Source organism: Hemibagrus wyckioides, linkage group LG07 (assembly GCF_019097595.1).
Source record: "Hemibagrus wyckioides isolate EC202008001 linkage group LG07, SWU_Hwy_1.0, whole genome shotgun sequence".
Classification (NCBI taxonomy): Eukaryota; Metazoa; Chordata; class Actinopteri; order Siluriformes; family Bagridae; genus Hemibagrus; species Hemibagrus wyckioides.
In genome coordinates, this window is record NC_080716.1 from 14,933,306 (window position 1) to 14,953,237 (window position 19,932).

The 19,932-nt window shown below is 39.6% G+C and overlaps 2 protein-coding genes and 1 non-coding gene across 3 annotated transcripts; all 3 read left to right on the forward strand.

Annotated features, from left to right (window-relative positions):
• The first annotated feature begins 3,116 nt into the window (after nt 1-3,116).
• Nucleotides 3,117-13,556, forward strand: senp3b (SUMO specific peptidase 3b). The gene is made up of 11 exons (XM_058395741.1): nt 3,117-3,277; nt 5,498-6,229; nt 6,337-6,489; nt 8,369-8,480; nt 8,648-8,795; nt 8,881-8,928; nt 11,580-11,657; nt 12,012-12,149; nt 12,258-12,341; nt 12,621-12,671; nt 12,868-13,556. Exons 2-11 carry the CDS (start codon nt 5,536-5,538, stop codon nt 12,976-12,978), a joined length of 1,617 nt encoding a protein of 538 aa, XP_058251724.1. The 5' UTR covers nt 3,117-3,277; nt 5,498-5,535; the 3' UTR covers nt 12,979-13,556.
• Nucleotides 13,557-14,132: 576 nt separating this feature from the next.
• On the forward strand, nt 14,133-19,932 carry eif4a1a (eukaryotic translation initiation factor 4A1A). The gene is made up of 11 exons (XM_058394939.1): nt 14,133-14,237; nt 15,398-15,446; nt 15,632-15,764; nt 16,019-16,158; nt 16,545-16,713; nt 17,121-17,230; nt 17,543-17,686; nt 17,931-18,068; nt 18,320-18,409; nt 18,541-18,620; nt 18,725-19,932. The coding sequence occupies exons 1-11, from the start codon at nt 14,215-14,217 to the stop codon at nt 18,867-18,869; spliced, it is 1,221 nt and encodes a 406-aa protein (XP_058250922.1). The 5' UTR covers nt 14,133-14,214; the 3' UTR covers nt 18,870-19,932.
• On the forward strand, nt 16,760-16,901 carry LOC131357012 (small nucleolar RNA SNORD10). The gene has a single exon (XR_009205210.1). It is a non-coding gene; the product is annotated as a small nucleolar RNA SNORD10 (small nucleolar RNA).

The following is a 19,932-nucleotide window of genomic DNA, read 5'->3' on the forward strand; positions in this document are numbered from 1 at the left end:
AATATATATTATACGTATTTTTACATGTCCAATGCTGACATCCATATAAGATGTATGGGTTATATTAATGCTTTTGAATAGTAAATTCATAATCTTGTAAAACCTGAACACATAGGGAAAAAAATTAAATATAAAATAAAAAACTTTCTCTCTTGATTTTTAATGGATACTCACTCCATGTAATGTGAGATAGAGTTACACAATATAAATATTTATATTTATATAAATACACAAACCTTTTTATATTTTGTGTTTTCAGCATTAGACGGCCTGGAACATCTGTAAGATGGATATCTCTCTAAAACTGAATCTTCCGGTTCTAAGAATCTAAAATCAGTGATTATACTCTATTATAAGCATTATCTTATAATGAACACTGTACAAGTTGAAATATACCGGTATGTAAATTCACCTTTTTATTGTTCCTTGTGTTTTAAGTGTGTGTTATGTTGATTACACTAAAAGACGTGAGAAAAAGGAAAGGATTCCACAAAAATTAGTAATTAAAGTAACAAAAATTAGTAAACAAAATTAAAAAGCCACACAAAAGAATAGAAAAGCAAATAGAAAAGTTAGAAAAACTAGAAAAACATTACATTTCATCTAACACAGTAAAGAGTTTAAACACAATTAAATTACATTTAAAAAAATTATAATGTCTAGTAAAAAAGGCATTAAACAGCTTACTAGTCTTAAATTCCCCAGTCATGTTATACAACCAAGAAGCACACCAAAGAGTCTGGAAAACAGAACCTTCCTGTAGCTTAGAGGACAGGCATCCTTCTTGCACCTTATCTGATGAGTATGCCTTGCTCATACCTGCATCTGATGGTTCTTCCAGGTTGATAACCACCGACAAGATAAGTCACCACTTTTAACTTCATTCTCTGCAGTGTTCCTCCTGTGCCAGGCTCTAGACTTGCTTTGACTGCCAGCCTGAAGATGCCTGTGGCTTGAGAAGGTTTGGATGCTGCAACACAACCCAAAACATCAAATGCATTCTTCTGCTCAGCAACTGTGGCAGCACAGTTTCCTTTGGCAGGTCACCAGCTCAGTTGCAACAGGCTCTGCAGCTCATGAACTGAATGAAAAGTGAGTAGATTTTAGCCATGTGCTTGCCATTATTAGTTGTGTTGCATGACTGATACTTTCACCAGTCCAAGCTCTGTGGCTAGTTTAATTGACTTTGCATTGCCCATGTGGAAAATACAGATAAATACACTAATGATTCCTGGTAAAATCTTACATACTGAAATAAACTGGCAATATATTGGCTATTCATCTGCTAACATTGGCCAGTCTCTGCTGCTGCAATGTGGATATGCTGACCATCTGTAAGAGATCAGACTGACATCTTACTCAGGCTTTAGTGTGACTCTCTGCTAATGTCTTTAATAAGTGTCAATGAAGTCACGTTTTGGGACTGCCAACAAATAAGCCCTAGATAGGAGCATGCAGAATTTAGAATCACAAACAAAAAACAAGCATGGACAAATGAACCACAAGGGGCCTTTAGACACGACAACTTATATATATATTGTCTTATATATATTGGCTTATATATATTGTCTTATACAGAGACATGCCACTGCTGCACTGTGTTGATCTTTAAGCACTTTTCAAGGCAGTCCTAAAGTGAGTCCTGTACCTCATAATGTTGTTTGTACACATTATCCTGGTTTTATATATCTTTGGATTAAAATTAAAATGGAAGATGGGTCATGTATGTAACTATGTTTCTATAACCCTGCACTAATTACCTGTGAATACTCTAGGGTTCTTTAACTTTATCCATATTAGCCTCACATTTGGCTGGAATGAGCCTGTGGTTATACTTGTAGATAGGATTTAAGGCCCATTTTCTAGGAAATAACTGATCTATAATAAATGGGCAAAGTTTTGTGGACACCTGAGCACAAAGTTGTATAGGATGTCTTTGAATAGGGTGTCTTTGTATGCTGTAGTGTTGTAATTTTCCTTCACTGAAACTAAGGGGCCCAAACCTGTTCCAGCATGACAATACCATGCACAAAGCAAGCCCCATGAAGTCATGGTATGCCACATTTTGTGTGGACAAACTTGAGTGGCCTGCACAGAGCCCTAACCCCCAAACTCACTGAATACCTTGGGATGAACTGTAATGCTGACTGCTCTGAGGGCTTCTTCACCCAACATCAGTGGCAGACTTCACTGATACTCTTACGGGTGAATGTGCACGAACCCCTACAGCCTTGCTCCACAATATAGTGGAAAAGCTTCCAGAAGACTGGAGGTATTAAAAGTCAAAGGTATTGAGTTATTGTCTACAAGCCTTTTGCTATATAGCATATATGCACATGAATGTAATATGGAGTTGGCCCACCCTTTGCAGTTATAGCAGCTTCAACTCTTCTGGGAAGGCTTTCCACAAGGTTTAGGAGTGTGTTTATGGGAATTTTTGTCCATTCCTCTAGAAGCGCATTTGTGAGGTCAGGCACTGCTGGACGAGAAAGCCTGGCTCGTCGTCTCTGTCTAATTCATCCTAAAGGTGTTCTATCAGGTTGAGGTCAGGACTCTGTGCAGGCCAGTCAAGGTCCTCCACACCAAACTCTCTCATCCATGTCTTTATGGACCTTGCTTTGTGCACTGGTGTACAGTCATGTTGGAACAGGAAGGGGTCATCCCCAATCTGTTCCCACAAAGTTGGGAGCATGAAATTGTCCAAAAATGTCTTGGTATGCTGAAGCATTAAGAGTTCCTTTCACTGGAACTGGGCCAAGCCCAACCTCTGAAAGACAACACCTGAATTTAATCTTTTGGAAGTGTGTCAAAACTTTTGGCAATATAGTGTATTGTGCATGTTAAATACACTGCCACCTTTACAATTTTTCAAAACTGCATGCCAAAACTACTATTTAAAAAAAAAAAGGTACTACTTACTACATAAATACATTAGCATGATGAGTCAGATGTAGATAGTCAAGACTATTTGCAATGTAAAACCACACACACACACACACACACACACACACACACACACACACACACACACACACACACAGAGAGATTTCCAAACTACTCATCACCTCTGCAGGAGCGCGGTGGGAGAGCTGCTGACGTCATCAACAAAGGCTCGGCAACAGCCGCGTCACAGCTTCGTTGAAAGAAGGCGACGGGCTTCATTGATTAGGGCTGAAATTCTCCTCATACCAAATCTGCGAAAAAAAATATCAGACACCCAGTGAACTGCACAGTTAATACGCGTCTACTGAAACCCATACAAAACTGCACTCAGACGGTGAGTGTTACCTTGATATTGATAAGCAAATATGCAAAAGGATACGGTGTGATGACCAATGTTTAGGCCAGCTAGCTACCTAGCCTGCTAATTATGCACGCTTTATTAACGTCTCATTGCAGGGACTGAGAAAAAAAACAGATCGCGGATCCTTAACGCGAGTCATGGCGAGATTCACTGCGATTATTTAACAGTGCATAACATCATCTGAAAAATCAATCATTTCTTCATGAGCAAATCCAGCCGTGCCGAACGAAGACACGTTTATAAACATGTTCGGCTGCGGCTAAATGCTAACCTGTTAGTAGGAGCGGGTGAATTACAGTAGATGCTTCCGCAGACACACGCACGCATTTAATTTGCTCTTCCGAGCAAGAAGGACTTTTGTTCTTGACAAATCTGTAGGAGAGTGTTCATTTGGCGTGCTCTCGCGTTATTTTATTAGCTAGATTGTCGAAGTCGGTTACCAATAAGGCTCGAGTGAAACACTTTAGGTTCATCATTGATGAGCTTTTCATTTCTAATTTCTTTCCTTACTGATCAGCTGACTAATAGAGTTATTAACACTCTCATGTCGGAAAACATACAACACGTAATATACATAATGGATTATGTATCATGTGTCGTCTTATTTTGACCACAAGAATAGAGGGAAAAAAAATTCTATACTACAAGTCGTCCCAGACCTATGCTATATATCCTATTTGATTTGGTTTCAAAAACAAAAAACACTAGAAGCTAGAATTTGCTGCATGATTTTGACAATACTATATGGCAATTACACAGATCAGGCATAACATTATGAGCAGTGACAGCTGAGGAGATCATCAGTGTTATTCACTTCATCATGGCACCTGTTAGTGGGTGGGATATATTCGGCAGCAAGTGAACATTTTGTCCTCAAAGTTGATGTGTTAGAAGCAGGAAAAAATAGGCAAGCGTAAGGATTTGAGCGAGTTTGACAAGGACCAAATTGTGATGGCTAGACTACTGGATCAGAGCAATTCCAACTGTTTTTGTGGGGTGTTCCCGGTCTGCAGTGGTCAGTATCTATCAAAAGTTGACCAAGGAAGGAACAGTGGTGGACCGGTGACAGGGTCATGGGCGGCCAAGGCTCATTGATGCACGAGGGGAGCAAAGGCTGGCCCGTGTGATCCGATCCAACAGACGAGCTACTGTTGCTCAAATTGCTGAAGTAGTTAATGCTGGTTCTGATAGAAAGGTGTCAGAACACACAGTGCATGATAGGTCAGGGCTGTTTTGGCAGCAAAAGGGGGACCCACACAATATTAGGCAGGTGGTCATAATGTTATGCATGATTGGTGTACACTAATACATATTGCCGTTCTGATATGATTTGTACTTTATTGAAAAATACATGTAGCATGTTTAAACATTGCTTGGCATGATTCAAATCACTCCAATACTTGGATTGTTTGAGGCTGCTCACAATACACAAAACACTGTACGTATTGCTAGGGATCTGTGATATACGGCTGCATTTATTTTTCTTAATCCAATACCATAGTAGTCTCCTGTTACAATAGCAATCCAAATACTTTGAAAAGTCTCATTGTGTATATGAAATGTATACATTTGTAATTTGCAAGCATGGATATCAGTTTTATGTTAAATTTATAATTCATTAATTGTAATTCTCATTTAAAGATAATAAACCATATCACTTGTGTTTGCTCTTAATATCCCTCTTGAGTATGTAGAAAGAGACGGGCAGCCTTAAATTCATGAATCCTTACCTGCACACAGGGATTTCTGTTCATGGTACAACCTTTTCTAAATTTTCTGCAGCATTTTAGAAGTTTTTTTAAATGCTTAAAAATCATGCAATATAAATATTTTAAGTAAGCAATATCTCCTAAAGGAAACAAAATGGATCAACACTATCAATACTTTATTGTAAAAGGGAATAAAAACAGCTTTCTTTTGTATATAATCTCCCCCCCAACATTTCTAGCATTTGGCAGATGCCCTTATCCAGCGCTACTTACAATTTGTCTCATTTTTTTATACAACTGAGCAACTGAGGGTTAAGGGCCTTGCTCAGGGGCCCAGAGGTGGCAGCTTTGTGGACCATGATTCAAACTCACAACCTTTTGATCAGTAGTCCAACACCTTAACCACTAAGCTACCACATCCCCTAACACTCAATCAGTGATGCATTGTGCAGCCCATCAATTCCTTCGACCTGTGTTGTTGCAGACGGCGAGCTGGCGCAGGTAGCAGGGTGCCCGTGGACCATGAGGGACAGCGGGGCAAGCTTGGCTCCAAACCGCTGGCAGGGTGAGCTCTCTTTGACTGTCAGCCATGAAGGCAGTGGTGGAGGTATGGCAGGAGGACACCTATTGGGCCCTGATTCCCCTCCTAATGCCCAAAGTGCTATGGACTTCAAAGTGGGCCACAAGGAGAGGGGGTGGACTGGAGAATACATAGAGACTGATGAGATGGATGAAGAGGATGGATTTGATGAAGAAGAAGAAGAGGAGGAGTTAGAAGAGGACCAGTTGGATGAAGGTGAGGAGATCAGCTCTGAATGTGCTCCAGTAGAAGAGGAGGAGGAGGGAATGGTGGACTGGCAAGACCCACACGAATCGTTGCCACAAATGGCACATTACTACCAAAACTTTTCACCATCAAATAAGGAGCAAGACAAACCTGAAGCCAGAGATGTCCCTGAGAGATCCCTGTGGGCTCGGCTTCATGGCCTCAGGCAGCAAAGGCTGAAGCGGTGGAGGAGGCTCCGGGCCTCGACTCGGTTGCGTTTCCGGCTGGCTCAGAGCTGGAAAACATGGCGGCAGCGGGCACAGTGGGTCGGCACACTTGGATACAGACGGGCCAGGCGGTGGCGTCAGTATAATCTTTATCAAAGCAGGCAGAGGCGGGATCAAGGGTCAAACAGCTCTAGAGCACAGACTGCAAATGAAAGTGAGACAGGTAAGTCTAATATTTCATAGATGAGCAGTGGTGTTTTTCATTATGGCAGTATTCAGTATGATTTTAAACTAAAACCTAAAAACTAAAATGTGTCCATCTCTTCACAGAAGCTCCTTTTAGCGATTTGAACGGGTATCACGGCATTCCCCAGTCCAGCTCAGTAGTCAGTGCTGGAAACAGCGAAAGGCAAGATTTCCCCTCAGTTTCCATGCAAAGAGTGGAGATGGCCCTCACTAAAGAGCATGTGTCCTGTGTCCAAGGTAAAGGTTTATATTCATTAAAGCCCCTGATAGCATTGTTTCAGATGTTTAAAAAAATATGATGCTAACATCTGTCTTTAAGTAAGCATGTACCAATGATACTTTAAAGAAATGTTCAAATAATTTATTTTCCCACTTTTTCACAACCATATACAGTATGACATGCACTTTTCAACTGTCTGTGTCATAGAAATAGAATCACTGAGAACTTATTAAAAAATAAAGAATAATGATATAACAAAAATAGAATTAATTATACAAATGGGAAAGGGAAGAAAGTACATGGAAAAATATAAAAATGTATAAGTAAATGCATAGCCGTGGAAGAAGAGTATGATTATTGTGAGTGAAGTTCAGATGTAAGTTCAAATGTAGGCTCACATGTTCACTGCTGGTTAAGATCACTGCTGCTTCCCCCATCCTGCTAGTTTTTTTTTTTACCTAAATTAGTCTTTGCTAATTCCAACCTACCAGTTAGGTCAATCCTATCATACAACAGCAACCAACCTTTTTTGAGCTTCTGCATGAAATGGCAGCGTAACATCTTCAGAGTAAAGCAATGTCTGCACTCTTCTGTGTGCACATATAGATGCCCATGAACAGTGTTGCTGTTTTTATAGAGAAGAGAGGGTATAACATGCCTCCTACACAGAGAACATGGCCACCATTGCTCTCTTAGACTCTTGACTGTGAACAGCTGTGACATCTTTGGGATTCAAACTCTAGATCTCGGAGTGATAAAGCTAAAACTAGAAACTGGTTTAAAGATATGTACACTGATCAGCAGATCATGTGATGCTGTTCGATAAAATCTATTAAAATGAGCATTGAATTAGCATAATACTTTTTACATCCACTCTGCTAATTCTCATTCCTTAAAAGAAGAGCTGCACAGAACTGCTCATTATTACTACTACATATTACAACAAGTAGGTTATATCAAATGATAAAAATCCTCATGATTTCCTCAAGATGAAATTTTTTTTTGCACACTCTCGACACAAATAGGCTACAATTAGCAGGAAAAGTTACTTTAGTTTCTGTAGTTGGGGCAAAAGCAGAGCTGATGTAAACAGGTGGCTAAATATGATTAGCTTTGATGCCACTTCTACCAAATATAGTCTTGTTCAACTTGAATAAACCTGAAGAAAAAGGCAGAAAAAATCATTCTAAAGAAATGATAGAAAGACAGTGCTAAAATCACCACAGAATTTATAAATAACTGTAAAAAGAATTATGAAATGACTTGACAGGAGCTTTAAGAACCTTAAAGTCTCTTGTGCAGTGAAAACAACAATCAGAAATTTGGATTAAAAAAAAAAACCCTCAGTTCTAGACCAGACTATAAGGTATTCACTTATTTCTAAGTTCATTGTACCTCTGGATGTGCTTCTGAAAGCAGGAACCAACAATCTGTTACATGTGGAGCAAATTTTTTAATGCATAAAATTGAGTTTTTAATTAGGAAAGCTGAAAAGCCTATGAGAGGCACTTGTTTTTAGGATCATTGGGATTCAAATGTATTAGGAGGAAGTTACCTTCAGAAACCTGGCAATTCCAACAGGTTTGTCCTGAATCTACCATTATGTGCAAATGTCTGCAATCTGCATGGTTCCTGAATGCAAATGTTCCTCTGCATTACAATTCGGCTGTCCTTGACCTTGTAAATAAGCATATGTGAAGGCACCACATTGAAATATCTTGTTTCTGTACATTTTGTTTAATTGATCTATTTATTTATTGTTTACTTGTATATTCGAAGGCTATGCAGACTTTTGTATGCAATTGTATTTCGTACCTTAAATTGCTTTTATACAGATTTAACTTGCTTCGATACAATATTATCAGGTAAATGTATTTTTTGCCCCCAATCTCCCAGGCATTTTGGATGAGTCTCTCCATAAATATGGCAGTCTGATCCCTATACATACTGATGATATCGTGGAGCAGCTACAGGAGATCTTCAATGAGAGCTTCTCTCAAGCTTACAGGTGAAGCTCAACAGACATTAATGTTCAGTGCACAATTAGTACACAAATGTATTAATAAAAAAAAGAAAAGAAAAGAAAGTTGTTTGGCATGGATAGCAGCTAGATATATTCAGTGCATTTAGGTACACATAGCCATTGTATTTACGGCCATGTGGTGATCGTCTTAGGAAAGCAGAGGTGCACCAGATAATCCAGTCCTACCAGAGGTCCCCAGGTATGAGCATGGTGCGAGGGTTCAGTGTTAACTACAAGCGCCATGTTCTCACTATGGATGATCTCAGCACTCTCTATGGACAAAACTGGCTCAATGACCAAGTATAGTAAATTTCAACTACACTTCTTTAAAATCTAACTGTATGAACACTTTGAATCTCTGACCTTTTTTCTTTCATTTTTTCAGGTTATGAACATGTATGGAGACCTTGTAATGGATTCCGTGCCAGAGAAGGTGATAAATAATAAGACTATTTTTCCAGCATTATAGAGCAGTTGTTCTAAAAGAGAGATCCAGGGACCAGGGGGTCTGTGATTTCTTAATTTTGTTATTATGGTGGAAAATATAACCCACAAGTATGAAGGTTATTATGCTTATAAATGCTCAAATGGAATCTATTTAATTAATTTATATCCAGATACTTAGGCTTAAAGTTTGAAGAGTGGACAGAAATGGGCAGGTTAAAGATACAGAAGATTGGGCTCCACATAAATAGAGGCCAGTCAGTTTTACTCAGAACCTACAGTACTGATTGAAAGTTTGTGAACTGTTCAGACATGGTCATTGATTTTGTGTTGGGGAAAAAAAAAATCAAATAACTTTATTAAATGTACATCCAAACGCCAATTTGTAAAGCAGACTTTCCGAATGATGGACACAAACAACAAAAAAAAAACCCTGAAAATTTGACTTGTACAGAAGTATGTGAACCCTTTTATTTAGTAGCTTGTAACACCTCCTTTTGCAGCCATTTCTTCAACCAAACGTCTTCTCCAACCACTGACTGTCTTACATCCCCTATGGGGATTTTTGCCCACTCCTCCTTGCAGAATGCCAATTGAGAGAGATTAAACTGCTTCAGGCCTAGCCACAACATTTTGGTTAGGTTGATGTCTGGACTTTGACTAGACCAGTCCAGAGTATGAATCTTCTTTCTTTTAAGCCATTCCTGAGTGGTTTTGCTTGAATGCTTTAGGTCATTGTCTTGTTGCATCACCAATTTTCGGCCCAGCTTCAGCTCCCTGACTAATGGCAGGAGAATCTCAAGAATTTGCTGATAGGCCTGAGAATTCAGGTTTCCCTGGATAATATGGAGTCATTCAGGCCCGGAGGCACAAAAGCAGGCCCAGACTTTCACATTTCGACCACAATGTTTCACAGTTGGGAGGAGTTTCTTTTGTTGGCATTCAGTGCTGGCTTTTCTCCAAACATGGCAGTTTTGATTATGACCAAATAAATCTATTTTGGACTCATCTGTCCAGAGAATGGACTTCCAAAAGGCCTCTGGCATCCTTCTTATTTTTTGAGAGCAGAGGATTTTTTCTAGCAGCCCTCCCATAAGTCATGTCTGTTTAATTTTCCTCTGATTGTGAATATATGTACATTTCCCCCAGATGCTGCCAGTGAGTTCTGCAACTCTATAAAAGGTGATGTGTGGGTTGGCCTTTACCTCATGTGTTATATTTCTGGTGCTTCTTGTTAATAGTTTTGATGGGCATCCACTTCTAGGCAGAGTTGTGGTCATGTTGAATGCCCTCTATTTGTAGATGATTTGTCTTACAGTGGGTGGATGGAGCTGGAATCTAGATGGTCTTATAGCCTTCCCCAGACTGATGGGCTGTCACACCTTCTTATCTGGTTTCCTCTTGGCATTGTTGGGCTTTGTGGGCACTGCATTGGATTGGTTGGTTTCCTCTTTCTTTTTATAAGTGTTGCTCAACCCCATTTCTACCGATGTCTAACTTGATTGGTCAACTGATTAATTAAGCACCCAAATGTGTTTCACCTGAATCTGTTACCCACTTGACTTTACTAATGCAGTTAGGGGTTCACTTAATTTTGCACATACACTATTTCCATCTTTAATGTAGTTTTTTGGCTACATGTACAATTCCCTCTAAACAAATACATAAAATTGATAAACATATATCTGTCATTTAATATATGAAAAATGGTGATGATAAAATCATGGTAAAACAACAGAAAACTCTGAACTGCTCAAGGCGTTCACAAACTTTCAAGCAGCAATGTATATTTACCCACAGGGTTAGAATGAAGAGCCAGTTAAATCTAATAGGGACCTTATAGGGCAGCCCTGTCTTTTAAACTAGGGCAGTAAAGAGAGAATACTCCTTGTGCATATTGTTTGTTGTAACCGAGGCTTGTAGAGAATAATCAATGCAGTCTGATCCAGGAGACAAACTTTTGCTCCAGAAACAAACCTCTCTGAGGTATTTAAGAGGTGGTTATGCTCTACTCTGTCGGAGATTTTCTCCACATCCAAGGAACTTGCAGTGTCTTTTGAGCTTGAAGTTATAAATTGCATTGAACAGATGTCTAATGTTAGAAAAAGAATTTCTACAACAACTAAAGCATGTTTGGTCTGATGATAGATGGGAGAATGTTTCCAGGCACAATGTCAATAAGTTTAATAATATAAAGATGACATTTAACAAGCTAATTGGATGAGAAGAGGTGCAGGTCAACGGATCTATGTCTTTTTTACAGCAGGAGGAAAAAAAGAAGCTGGGTGAGAGTTTGGAGTTAAACGAGTTTTGGCCAGAATTAAAAGATTGATTAAATGCATTCATTAAAATGGGTGCCAACAACTGGTGCCAGAATTACTTCTAAAAGTCTGATGGGAAACCCTGAGGTCCTTGGCACTTCCCACCATGTAAAGATGATGCAGCACTGTTAAGCATTGTGACTAATTCTTTTGAATAGTTTATTTGTGTTATAAATCTCTATGAAGGGGTCTGGGTTTTTTTTTTTGTCTGTTAAGAGTCCCTGACTCCAAAATGTTTGAGCCCTTGATTTCGATTATGCCCATGCCGCTTTTTGTAATGTCTTCATTTCAAATTTGACTCTTTTTCCATTTATTTTAGGTCCATTTCTTCAACAGCTTCTTTTATGATAAGCTGCGAACTAAAGGTTACGAAGGAGTTAAAAGGTGGACAAAAAATGTAAGCTTTTTTCTTCCCCTCTAATCTCAGTTGCAAGAGCAGTCATGTGGAATATTCTAATGAATGTTAACAAAAGCAATTTAGGAGTAGAGAGGAAGTAATTGTGATAGGAAAATAAATATGATTCTATGATGATGATGTGTCCTGAGATGGACAGTCCGACAGGGAGGCATGCATAAAAGGAAGGTGAGGTGAGCGTGTCTGTGCAGCCCTCATTCAGCAGCCATGTAATTATTATGACATTAAGTGTTAGTAGTTTTACAAGCACATATTTGAACTCCTGGTGTAGATTCTCCACTCAGCACTAAAGTGTATGTATAAGGCAAATGTGTATGTTGTATTGTTTGCTTTTAGGTTGACATCTTTAGCAAGGACCTTCTGTTGATTCCCATTCACCTGGAAGTACATTGGTCACTTGTGTCAGTGGATATCAAACAGCGTTTCATCACTTACTTCGATTCCCAGCGAACTCTTAACCGGCGGTGTCCCAAGGTCTGAAATGATGAGCATTCCTTTACTTCAGTGATTTCACATACATCTTCATTTAACATTCACACAGCTTCTATTTTTAAAACATTCTACTTTCTTTTACCCCTCTAGCATATTTTTAAGTACCTCCAGGCAGAAGCTATTATAAAACAGCAGAGAGATTTCCTCACTGGGTGGAGAGGCTTTTTCAAAATGGTGAGTCATAGTTGCAGTCTTTTAGGACAAATGACCACAAACTGCTATGTACAAAAGAGAGAAAGAGATAATGTGAGAGAGAGAGAATGTGTGAGAGAGAGAGAATGTGTGAGAGAGAGAGAGGGAGGGAGAGAGAGAGAGAGAGTGTGTGTGTACACAAAACTCTAACAATTACATATTATGTGTGAGTGTGAATGTATTGAATCACAGGAACTTTTGCTTCATAGACAACTCTGCTGTATTTCATAGTCCTTTACTGGTGCTGTATCTGTGTCTTAGAATGTAGGAAGGCAGAATAATGACAGTGACTGTGGGGCTTTTGTCCTTCAGGTGAGTCAAGAAAACTTTGTTGCCTTTGTCTTGTGTCCTATTGTGTATATCAGTTCATGTCATTCCAGAGTGGTGTGACTTTGAATTAGGATCATGCCCAAATACATGTTTGAATAAAAAACTAAAATATAGCTTACAGGAGCATTAATACACCATATTGTGTGCCACCTCACTCACTTTCACTTTTCCTTTCTAGTACTGTAAGTGTCTGGCATTGGGACAGCCCTTCAGCTTCAGTCAGCAGGATATGCCTAAACTGAGAAGAATCATGTACAAAGAGCTCTGTCACTGCAAGCTCTCACTGTGATAACTGTTTAAGTGTGATGCAGCAAGAGATGGAGGAAGAAACAGCTGGAAACCTTCACCTTCCCAAAAAGGCAGAGAGAGAGACTATAAAACAGGATATCACATTATCGAACCCACTTTTTTAATATTTTTGTTTTGTATCAGTGTTCTTTTTTTTTTCTTGTGGTTGTCAGAGGCCAGGCTTTTTCTATGGCTACCTTTTTGAGATTTGACATCTTGGTGACAGCATTTTTGGACTCTTGTAAAAGGCTTCATCAGTGGGGTAGAAAGCCTTCTTGGATTATTCTCACCATCTGTAAAGGTCTGATGAGACTTTTTATTAATTGTTGAGAAGAGTGTTAGGTTACTCAAATGTGCAAGTATAATCATGTTACTTTTTTTTTTTTTCAATAAACCATGTCCTGTGTAAAATAATGAGTGGGCCTGGTCTGATCACTATTGACTGTAATATTGTCATTCTGTCAATTTTGTGTGTTTGTATGCAAGTTTTTTGGAAAAATGTGCAGTTTGTTAACTGCTGATAGAATTTCTTTCTCTTTATGTGATGAGATTTGGACTGTTTCTGGAGATCTCTCAAAAGACATACTTAGATTAAATAATGGCGTCATAACGAGTGAAAGGACAGTCTATTATGTCTATCTTTTTGTATGCCTGCCTAAAATTGTTCACACCACTATGACAATCATTTTATGTATGGTGCTTTGTGCCTCCAGTTAGTTCATTATATTTAATGTAGTGGTTTGTTGACTAAGATTAGCAAATTTCTTGAACACAGGATTGACCATTCTGGTTAGAATTAAACTCTAACGATATAAAATGGTACAACTGTCTGACCATACAGAGAGTACTGAAGATCTATCTATCTATCTATACATGCATGTATGCATACAAACATACATATATCTATCTATACATTATCTATCTATACATATAGATAGATAGATATTACTGAATATTACTTTATGAGTCAAGATCTTACGGTTTTGTCTGTATTACCAAATTCCGAAATTTGTCGGAAATTACTGAGGCAACATTTCCGGTGATGTCACGCTGCCTCGACGTGAGTCGCGGTGTGGGCGGGATTTCTTTGGCTCTACGGTAGAATTCGGCCAATAAGCAGTCGTTGATGCCCGCCTCAGTTTTGATGTACAGGAGACTGGTCCAATTAAAATTCTCCACTCTGCTTCACAGCCCACGTATTTAGCACTTTTCCGCCCTTCTGCCTTTCTTTGTGATAATGTCGGCTCAACATGAACATAGGTGAGTAAATGCTTACTTCAGCAAACGGTTTAGTCGGGTTCATTTTTGTAAAAAACCGAAACGCTAGTTTTAGTGTGTTTGTACGTAAGCACAGGAAGCAAACGAGGCGATTTTGCGATTTTTTACTGGTATATTTCGTGACGAAAATGATGGCTCTGTGCCGGCGTGGCCCGTTAATAGCCTCGCTGGTCATATCTCGTTAACATGTGAAAGTGGGAGAAGGCCGCTGTTAGGAATAACCGCGCTCGTGTTTTTAGTTGAGTAATATTTTTTCTTTGAGAGAGCCTTTAAGTATCGAGATATCCTGGGTGTGTATAGATTGGATTTCACTGACATTGAAAACGAATAAAAATGTGCCGGGTCGCTAGCCGAATGCTAACATCTCCGCTAAATGCCGGCTCGGCCTCATGCACATGGCCGCCTCCTGACTCTCAGTGTCGTGTATTAATATCACCCGCTGATTCTTGATATTTGGCGAAGTAAAGAAACGATATAACCTTTAAATGCGCCCTATTGTGCGATTCTTTCTTAAGCTTCCCCGTGCTACGCAGGATTAAATATATTTCGCGAAAATGAGTCACGAGCACATGGCCTACCGGTTAGACAAAAGAGAAGTGTGTTAGCGGGAGTAGGCCAGAGCCTGAGCCTGAAACACACCGACACTGATTCTGTATCAAATAAACTTAGAAATTTAATATTTAAACCTGTTACATTTGTGTGATCACAAATTGAGTAATATCGAGTTATATAAGCCAGGCTAATCACATTAGCTACATGTTTTAGCTAGCTGCTACGATTAGCTCGGCTAGCTGACTTTATTCCATTTATGTCTCACTTCTTTATACGTTAACGATCAAATGTTTGAATAATACACTTAAAAAAAAATGGTTATACTTCCATTTTTTTGGCGAGGCAAGAAATAATAATTCTGTAAACCTGGGTCTGGACAGAGGCCTCCTACAGAAACCTGCGACGTGTCTCTCCTGTCCAGGGGAAAATCTTCCCTCCATTTCAGATCTATTCATAACCCATTTGTGATTTACGACCCAATCGGCCATCATTTGGCTTATCTCGAGCCAATTATAAGGGCTGTACAATGAAATGATTTGGAAGTGCTTGATTTTCATTACATGTTTGACCCTTTCCTCTTGTTTGTTCAGACCTAGAGACAATGGCCCCGAGGGCATGGAGCCAGATGGAGTCATTGAGGTGAGTTCAAATTAAATGTTTAATGTATGTTTATTTTATATATTCAATGTGTGTACTTTACAGCACAGATAACTGAACTTGTGCTTGAACCTGTTCTGGAGCTTTGTTTTAATTTGACCTCCACAAAGGAGCAGGTTTTTGTTCAAACTAAAACAAGTGGATATCTCCTGTTTCTTCTGTTACAGGGCAACTGGAAGGAGGTTGTCGACAGCTTTGATGACATGAACCTGCGTGAGAATCTTCTCAGGGGAATATATGCCTATGGTTTTGAGAAACCTTCTGCCATTCAGCAGAGGGCTATTCTCCCTTGTATCAAGGGTATGTATTTGTAAAGACTTGTTGTTTTATTGCTCTTCTGCTACCCTTATCATCTGGGCAAGGCAGTGTCTGTCTTTGACACGCAGTTCTATATCTGGTAAGGGAAGAGCAAATGCAGCCCATATTCATCCCAGTCTACTCAGTACCGTGAGCATAAGACTGTTTCATGCTATGGGCACAGAAAAAAAAAAAATCGCTATTTTGTTTGGGAAGCCTTGTTTGCTCAGGTGTTTAATTCAGTCCTATTTGTTTAGGGTATGATGTCATCGCTCAGGCTCAGTCCGGAACAGGGAAGACAGCCACGTTTGCCATCTCCATCCTGCAACAGATTGATATTGAGTTGAAGGGCACTCAAGCCATGGTCCTTGCTCCGACCAGAGAGCTTGCTCAACAGGTAAGACTCCACAGATGAGTTGTTTCAATTAGATACATGTAGTTAGTCTTCTGCTGAGCTGTGTTAAGTATCAAGCACTTAAACTGTAGAAATCTAGATCCCCTTATAAACTGGGTAAGATGGTGTCTCAATGGCACCTTTCTATGTCTGATAAGAGAGAAGCAGGCATCCCAGTCTACTCAGTACTCTGAGCTAAAGGCTGTTTCATTATTGGCTTTTTGGTATTACCTTGACCTCTTGTATTTGGATCTGGTTTGTGGAGTTCATCTTTAAACAACTAACTGACTTGATCATATAGTATCTACCTTTTAAAGCCTAACCTAATGTATATGGATTTTAGAAACTGAAATGGTTAACCAATCAAACTTGTCTTTATCTAAACTTAGATCCAGAAGGTGGTTCTTGCCCTTGGAGACTACATGGGTGCTACCTGCCATGCCTGCATTGGTGGCACTAACGTCCGTAACGAGGTGCAGAAGCTCCAGGCTGACGTGCCCCACATAGTGGTTGGAACTCCTGGACGTGTCTTTGACATGCTTAACCGACGCTATCTCTGTAAGCACCCATACCAAAACATGCATCTATATCAAAGGGCTTAAATGCTGTAATGATGATATCCATGCGTGTCAACTGACTCCAGAGTCTCCTGTGCTCTTCTGCCACATCTCTGCGTTCTGTTGGGGTGTGTGCAGGGTTTACAGCTCTCTGGGGGCATGATCTGACCTCACTGACCTGAACACAGCATTGCCCCTTCTAGTGTTACTTGATTTATGGGAAAGTGGTTAGCCAAAGTGATTTTTATTGGTTAGTAAATTTTTGGTTAACTGTGTTTAGTATGTAGGTTTTTTTTTTTTTTTTTTTTTTTTTTTTTTCCCCCCCACTTTTTTTTTCAGAGGTATGTTGTCCTGGTGTGGTGTTGGTTTGCTCTGTAAAGCACTAAAATGGGTATTTTCCTCCATCAGCTCCCAAATACATCAAGATGTTTGCATTGGATGAAGCTGACGAGATGTTAAGCCGCGGATTCAAGGACCAAATCTACGAGATTTTCCAGAAGCTGTCTACTGACATTCAGGTAAAATGTCATATATATATATATATATACTCGTATTGATTATATAGGCTATCATATAACCTGTTTTCCACTATGTGCGCTTATTAGCGTGTATTATTGGCCAAAGATCCCTCTCCCCCTGGCCGTCTTTGCTGTGGTGGGAACAAAGTTCTTTGGTAGAGTATTCCTACTGCTCTCCACAGTGACTGGGTCTCCCTGTTCCTCCTCACGACTATAAAGCAGTTGACATTTCATTGTGCATATACAGATTATAAAAAAAAATGCATTATTAAGCAGTTACAGTTACGCTAATACATGTTTGTCTTCCTACAGGTTATTCTGTTGTCAGCCACCATGCCCCAGGAGGTGCTGGATGTCACCACAAAGTTTATGCGTGATCCAGTAAGGATCCTGGTCAAGAAAGAGGAGCTGACCCTGGAGGGTATTCGTCAGTTCTACATTAATGTGGAGAGGGAGGTAAAGGAGCTTCTCCCATTGATTTCTGCACATGCGTATTAAATTTTAGCACCAATGCAAGGCTGAAAAGCGCCATCTGGTGGCCATACATTGTCAGTGCAGTCAGACTTGCCTAAATCTCGGTCGACTGACTCTTATTGCCATATATTCAACAGTTGTTGCGAATTTAATTCCTGTAAGGATTTACAGATGTCATTTAAATTGGTACTTGGTGTGTAACTGGTTCCCTTTATTCCTGTCACAGGAGTGGAAATTGGACACTTTGTGTGACCTGTACGAGACATTGACTATCACTCAAGCTGTTATCTTCATTAACACTCGCCGGAAGGTGGACTGGCTGACTGAGAAGATGCATGCTAGAGATTTCACAGTCTCTGCTTTGGTAAGTGAATTATTGGAGTGCTGGGGAGAGGCGATGTGTCCACCCTTAACAACTGGGCAAGGCAGTGTCGGTCTGTGGCACTTGGTTCTATATCTGCTAAGGGAAGAATAAATGCAGTCCATATTCATCCCAGTCTACTCAGCACCGTGAGCTAAAGACTGTTTCATGCTATGGGCACAATTTCTTTTAATTATGTAATGTGAAAATGTGAGTTTGATGACCATAAACTGACCACTGTTTTGGTTTCTTAGCATGGTGATATGGACCAGAAGGAGAGAGATTTAATTATGAAGGAGTTCCGCTCTGGCTCCAGTCGTGTCCTCATCACCACTGACCTGCTGGTAGGTTGTCTCTAAATTAAAATGCTTAGGGACAGTGTCATGGATATAACATGCAAGCAGTTTATTGTAATTTAGAATATACTTGAAATAGAATTGGAGCAAACCCATAAACCCACTTTTCTGTCCATCAGGCTCGTGGCATTGATGTGCAGCAGGTTTCCCTGGTCATCAACTATGATTTGCCCACAAACAGGGAGAACTACATTCACAGGCAAGTATTGACCACAACTATCCTTGAAATATTTCTGTATCCTAAGGTGAATAAGGAATTAGAGATTTTTTTTTGTCAATTCTAACTATGATTACTTTTTTTAGGATTGGGCGTGGTGGCCGTTTTGGCAGGAAGGGTGTTGCTATCAACATGGTGACTGAGGATGACAAGCGCACGCTCCGGGACATTGAGACCTTCTACAACACCACCGTGGAGGAGATGCCCATGAATGTGGCTGACTTGATCTGAAAACATCTTTCCACTCCTCTCTTCCCCCACTTCGTTTCTTTGTCTCCTGTTTGTCTGGACTTGTACATGCTCCTTTCCCCTCTAAATCCACCACCCTGCCCCAATGATTGTCACTGTTCACAGCAAGACATTATAAAATGCATATTGGGTGTCTTTGAAAAGACTTTCTTGTGTTTTTTTAGCATTTAAAGATGATTGATTAATTTGGAGTGAACCTTGTGCAGTGACCCTATACCTATGACATGTTCCATCCATCTATTTTATTGTTCTGTATATTTGTATCTATTGACTAAAGAGCTGAGCACCAAATGGTTGAAGTGGACCTGTTTATTTAACTTTCCATTTTGCCATACGTTGTGGCTGCTCTAATAGTTTATGGAGAAATATGGCTGAAAACATAAGGTGATGCTTGAAACTCATCTTACTCAGCCGGGTATTTTGGTATAGTTCTGTCATGCATTCAAAGTATTAACTCTTCTGTGTTTTCAGGGTGGAGTGTAAGCCTTTGTGCTTTTATTTTTTTGCAGTGCTTGAACAAACACTGCCGTCACTTCTGTTAGAAATTGATGAATCAATAAGCATTGTATTATGGACATGATTTTTACATCTTTAACCTGTATAGTGCCATTTTACAGTAGCATTTCCTTCTAAATAGACATTTCTCACTTCACCCATGCCACACAGGGCTAGGTGTTGGGACCTTATCACCACATAGTGTATTGTATAGAATCTGTGTGAGTCCTGTATTGAGGAGTGTTGCTCCAGTAACCTACCTCACCAAAAGAGATTGGAGGGGTCTTTTAAAGGACCAAACTACAAATGATTACGTAGAGATTCTAACGTTACTTTTTTTTCCTGGTTTAAGAAGCCTGTCTTGTGGAGTGGGAATGGAGGGTTGGCTGTGCAGTTTACATTGCTCAGTGCTGTTTTTTTTAAATGAATTTATTAAAATGTGATAACCTTTTTCAGACAGAAGCCGTGTATTAAACTTTTTTACATTGGATTCTGTATAGTATTTATTTTAATTTTCTTAAATAAAGGTATTTCTTTTTAACAAGTCAAA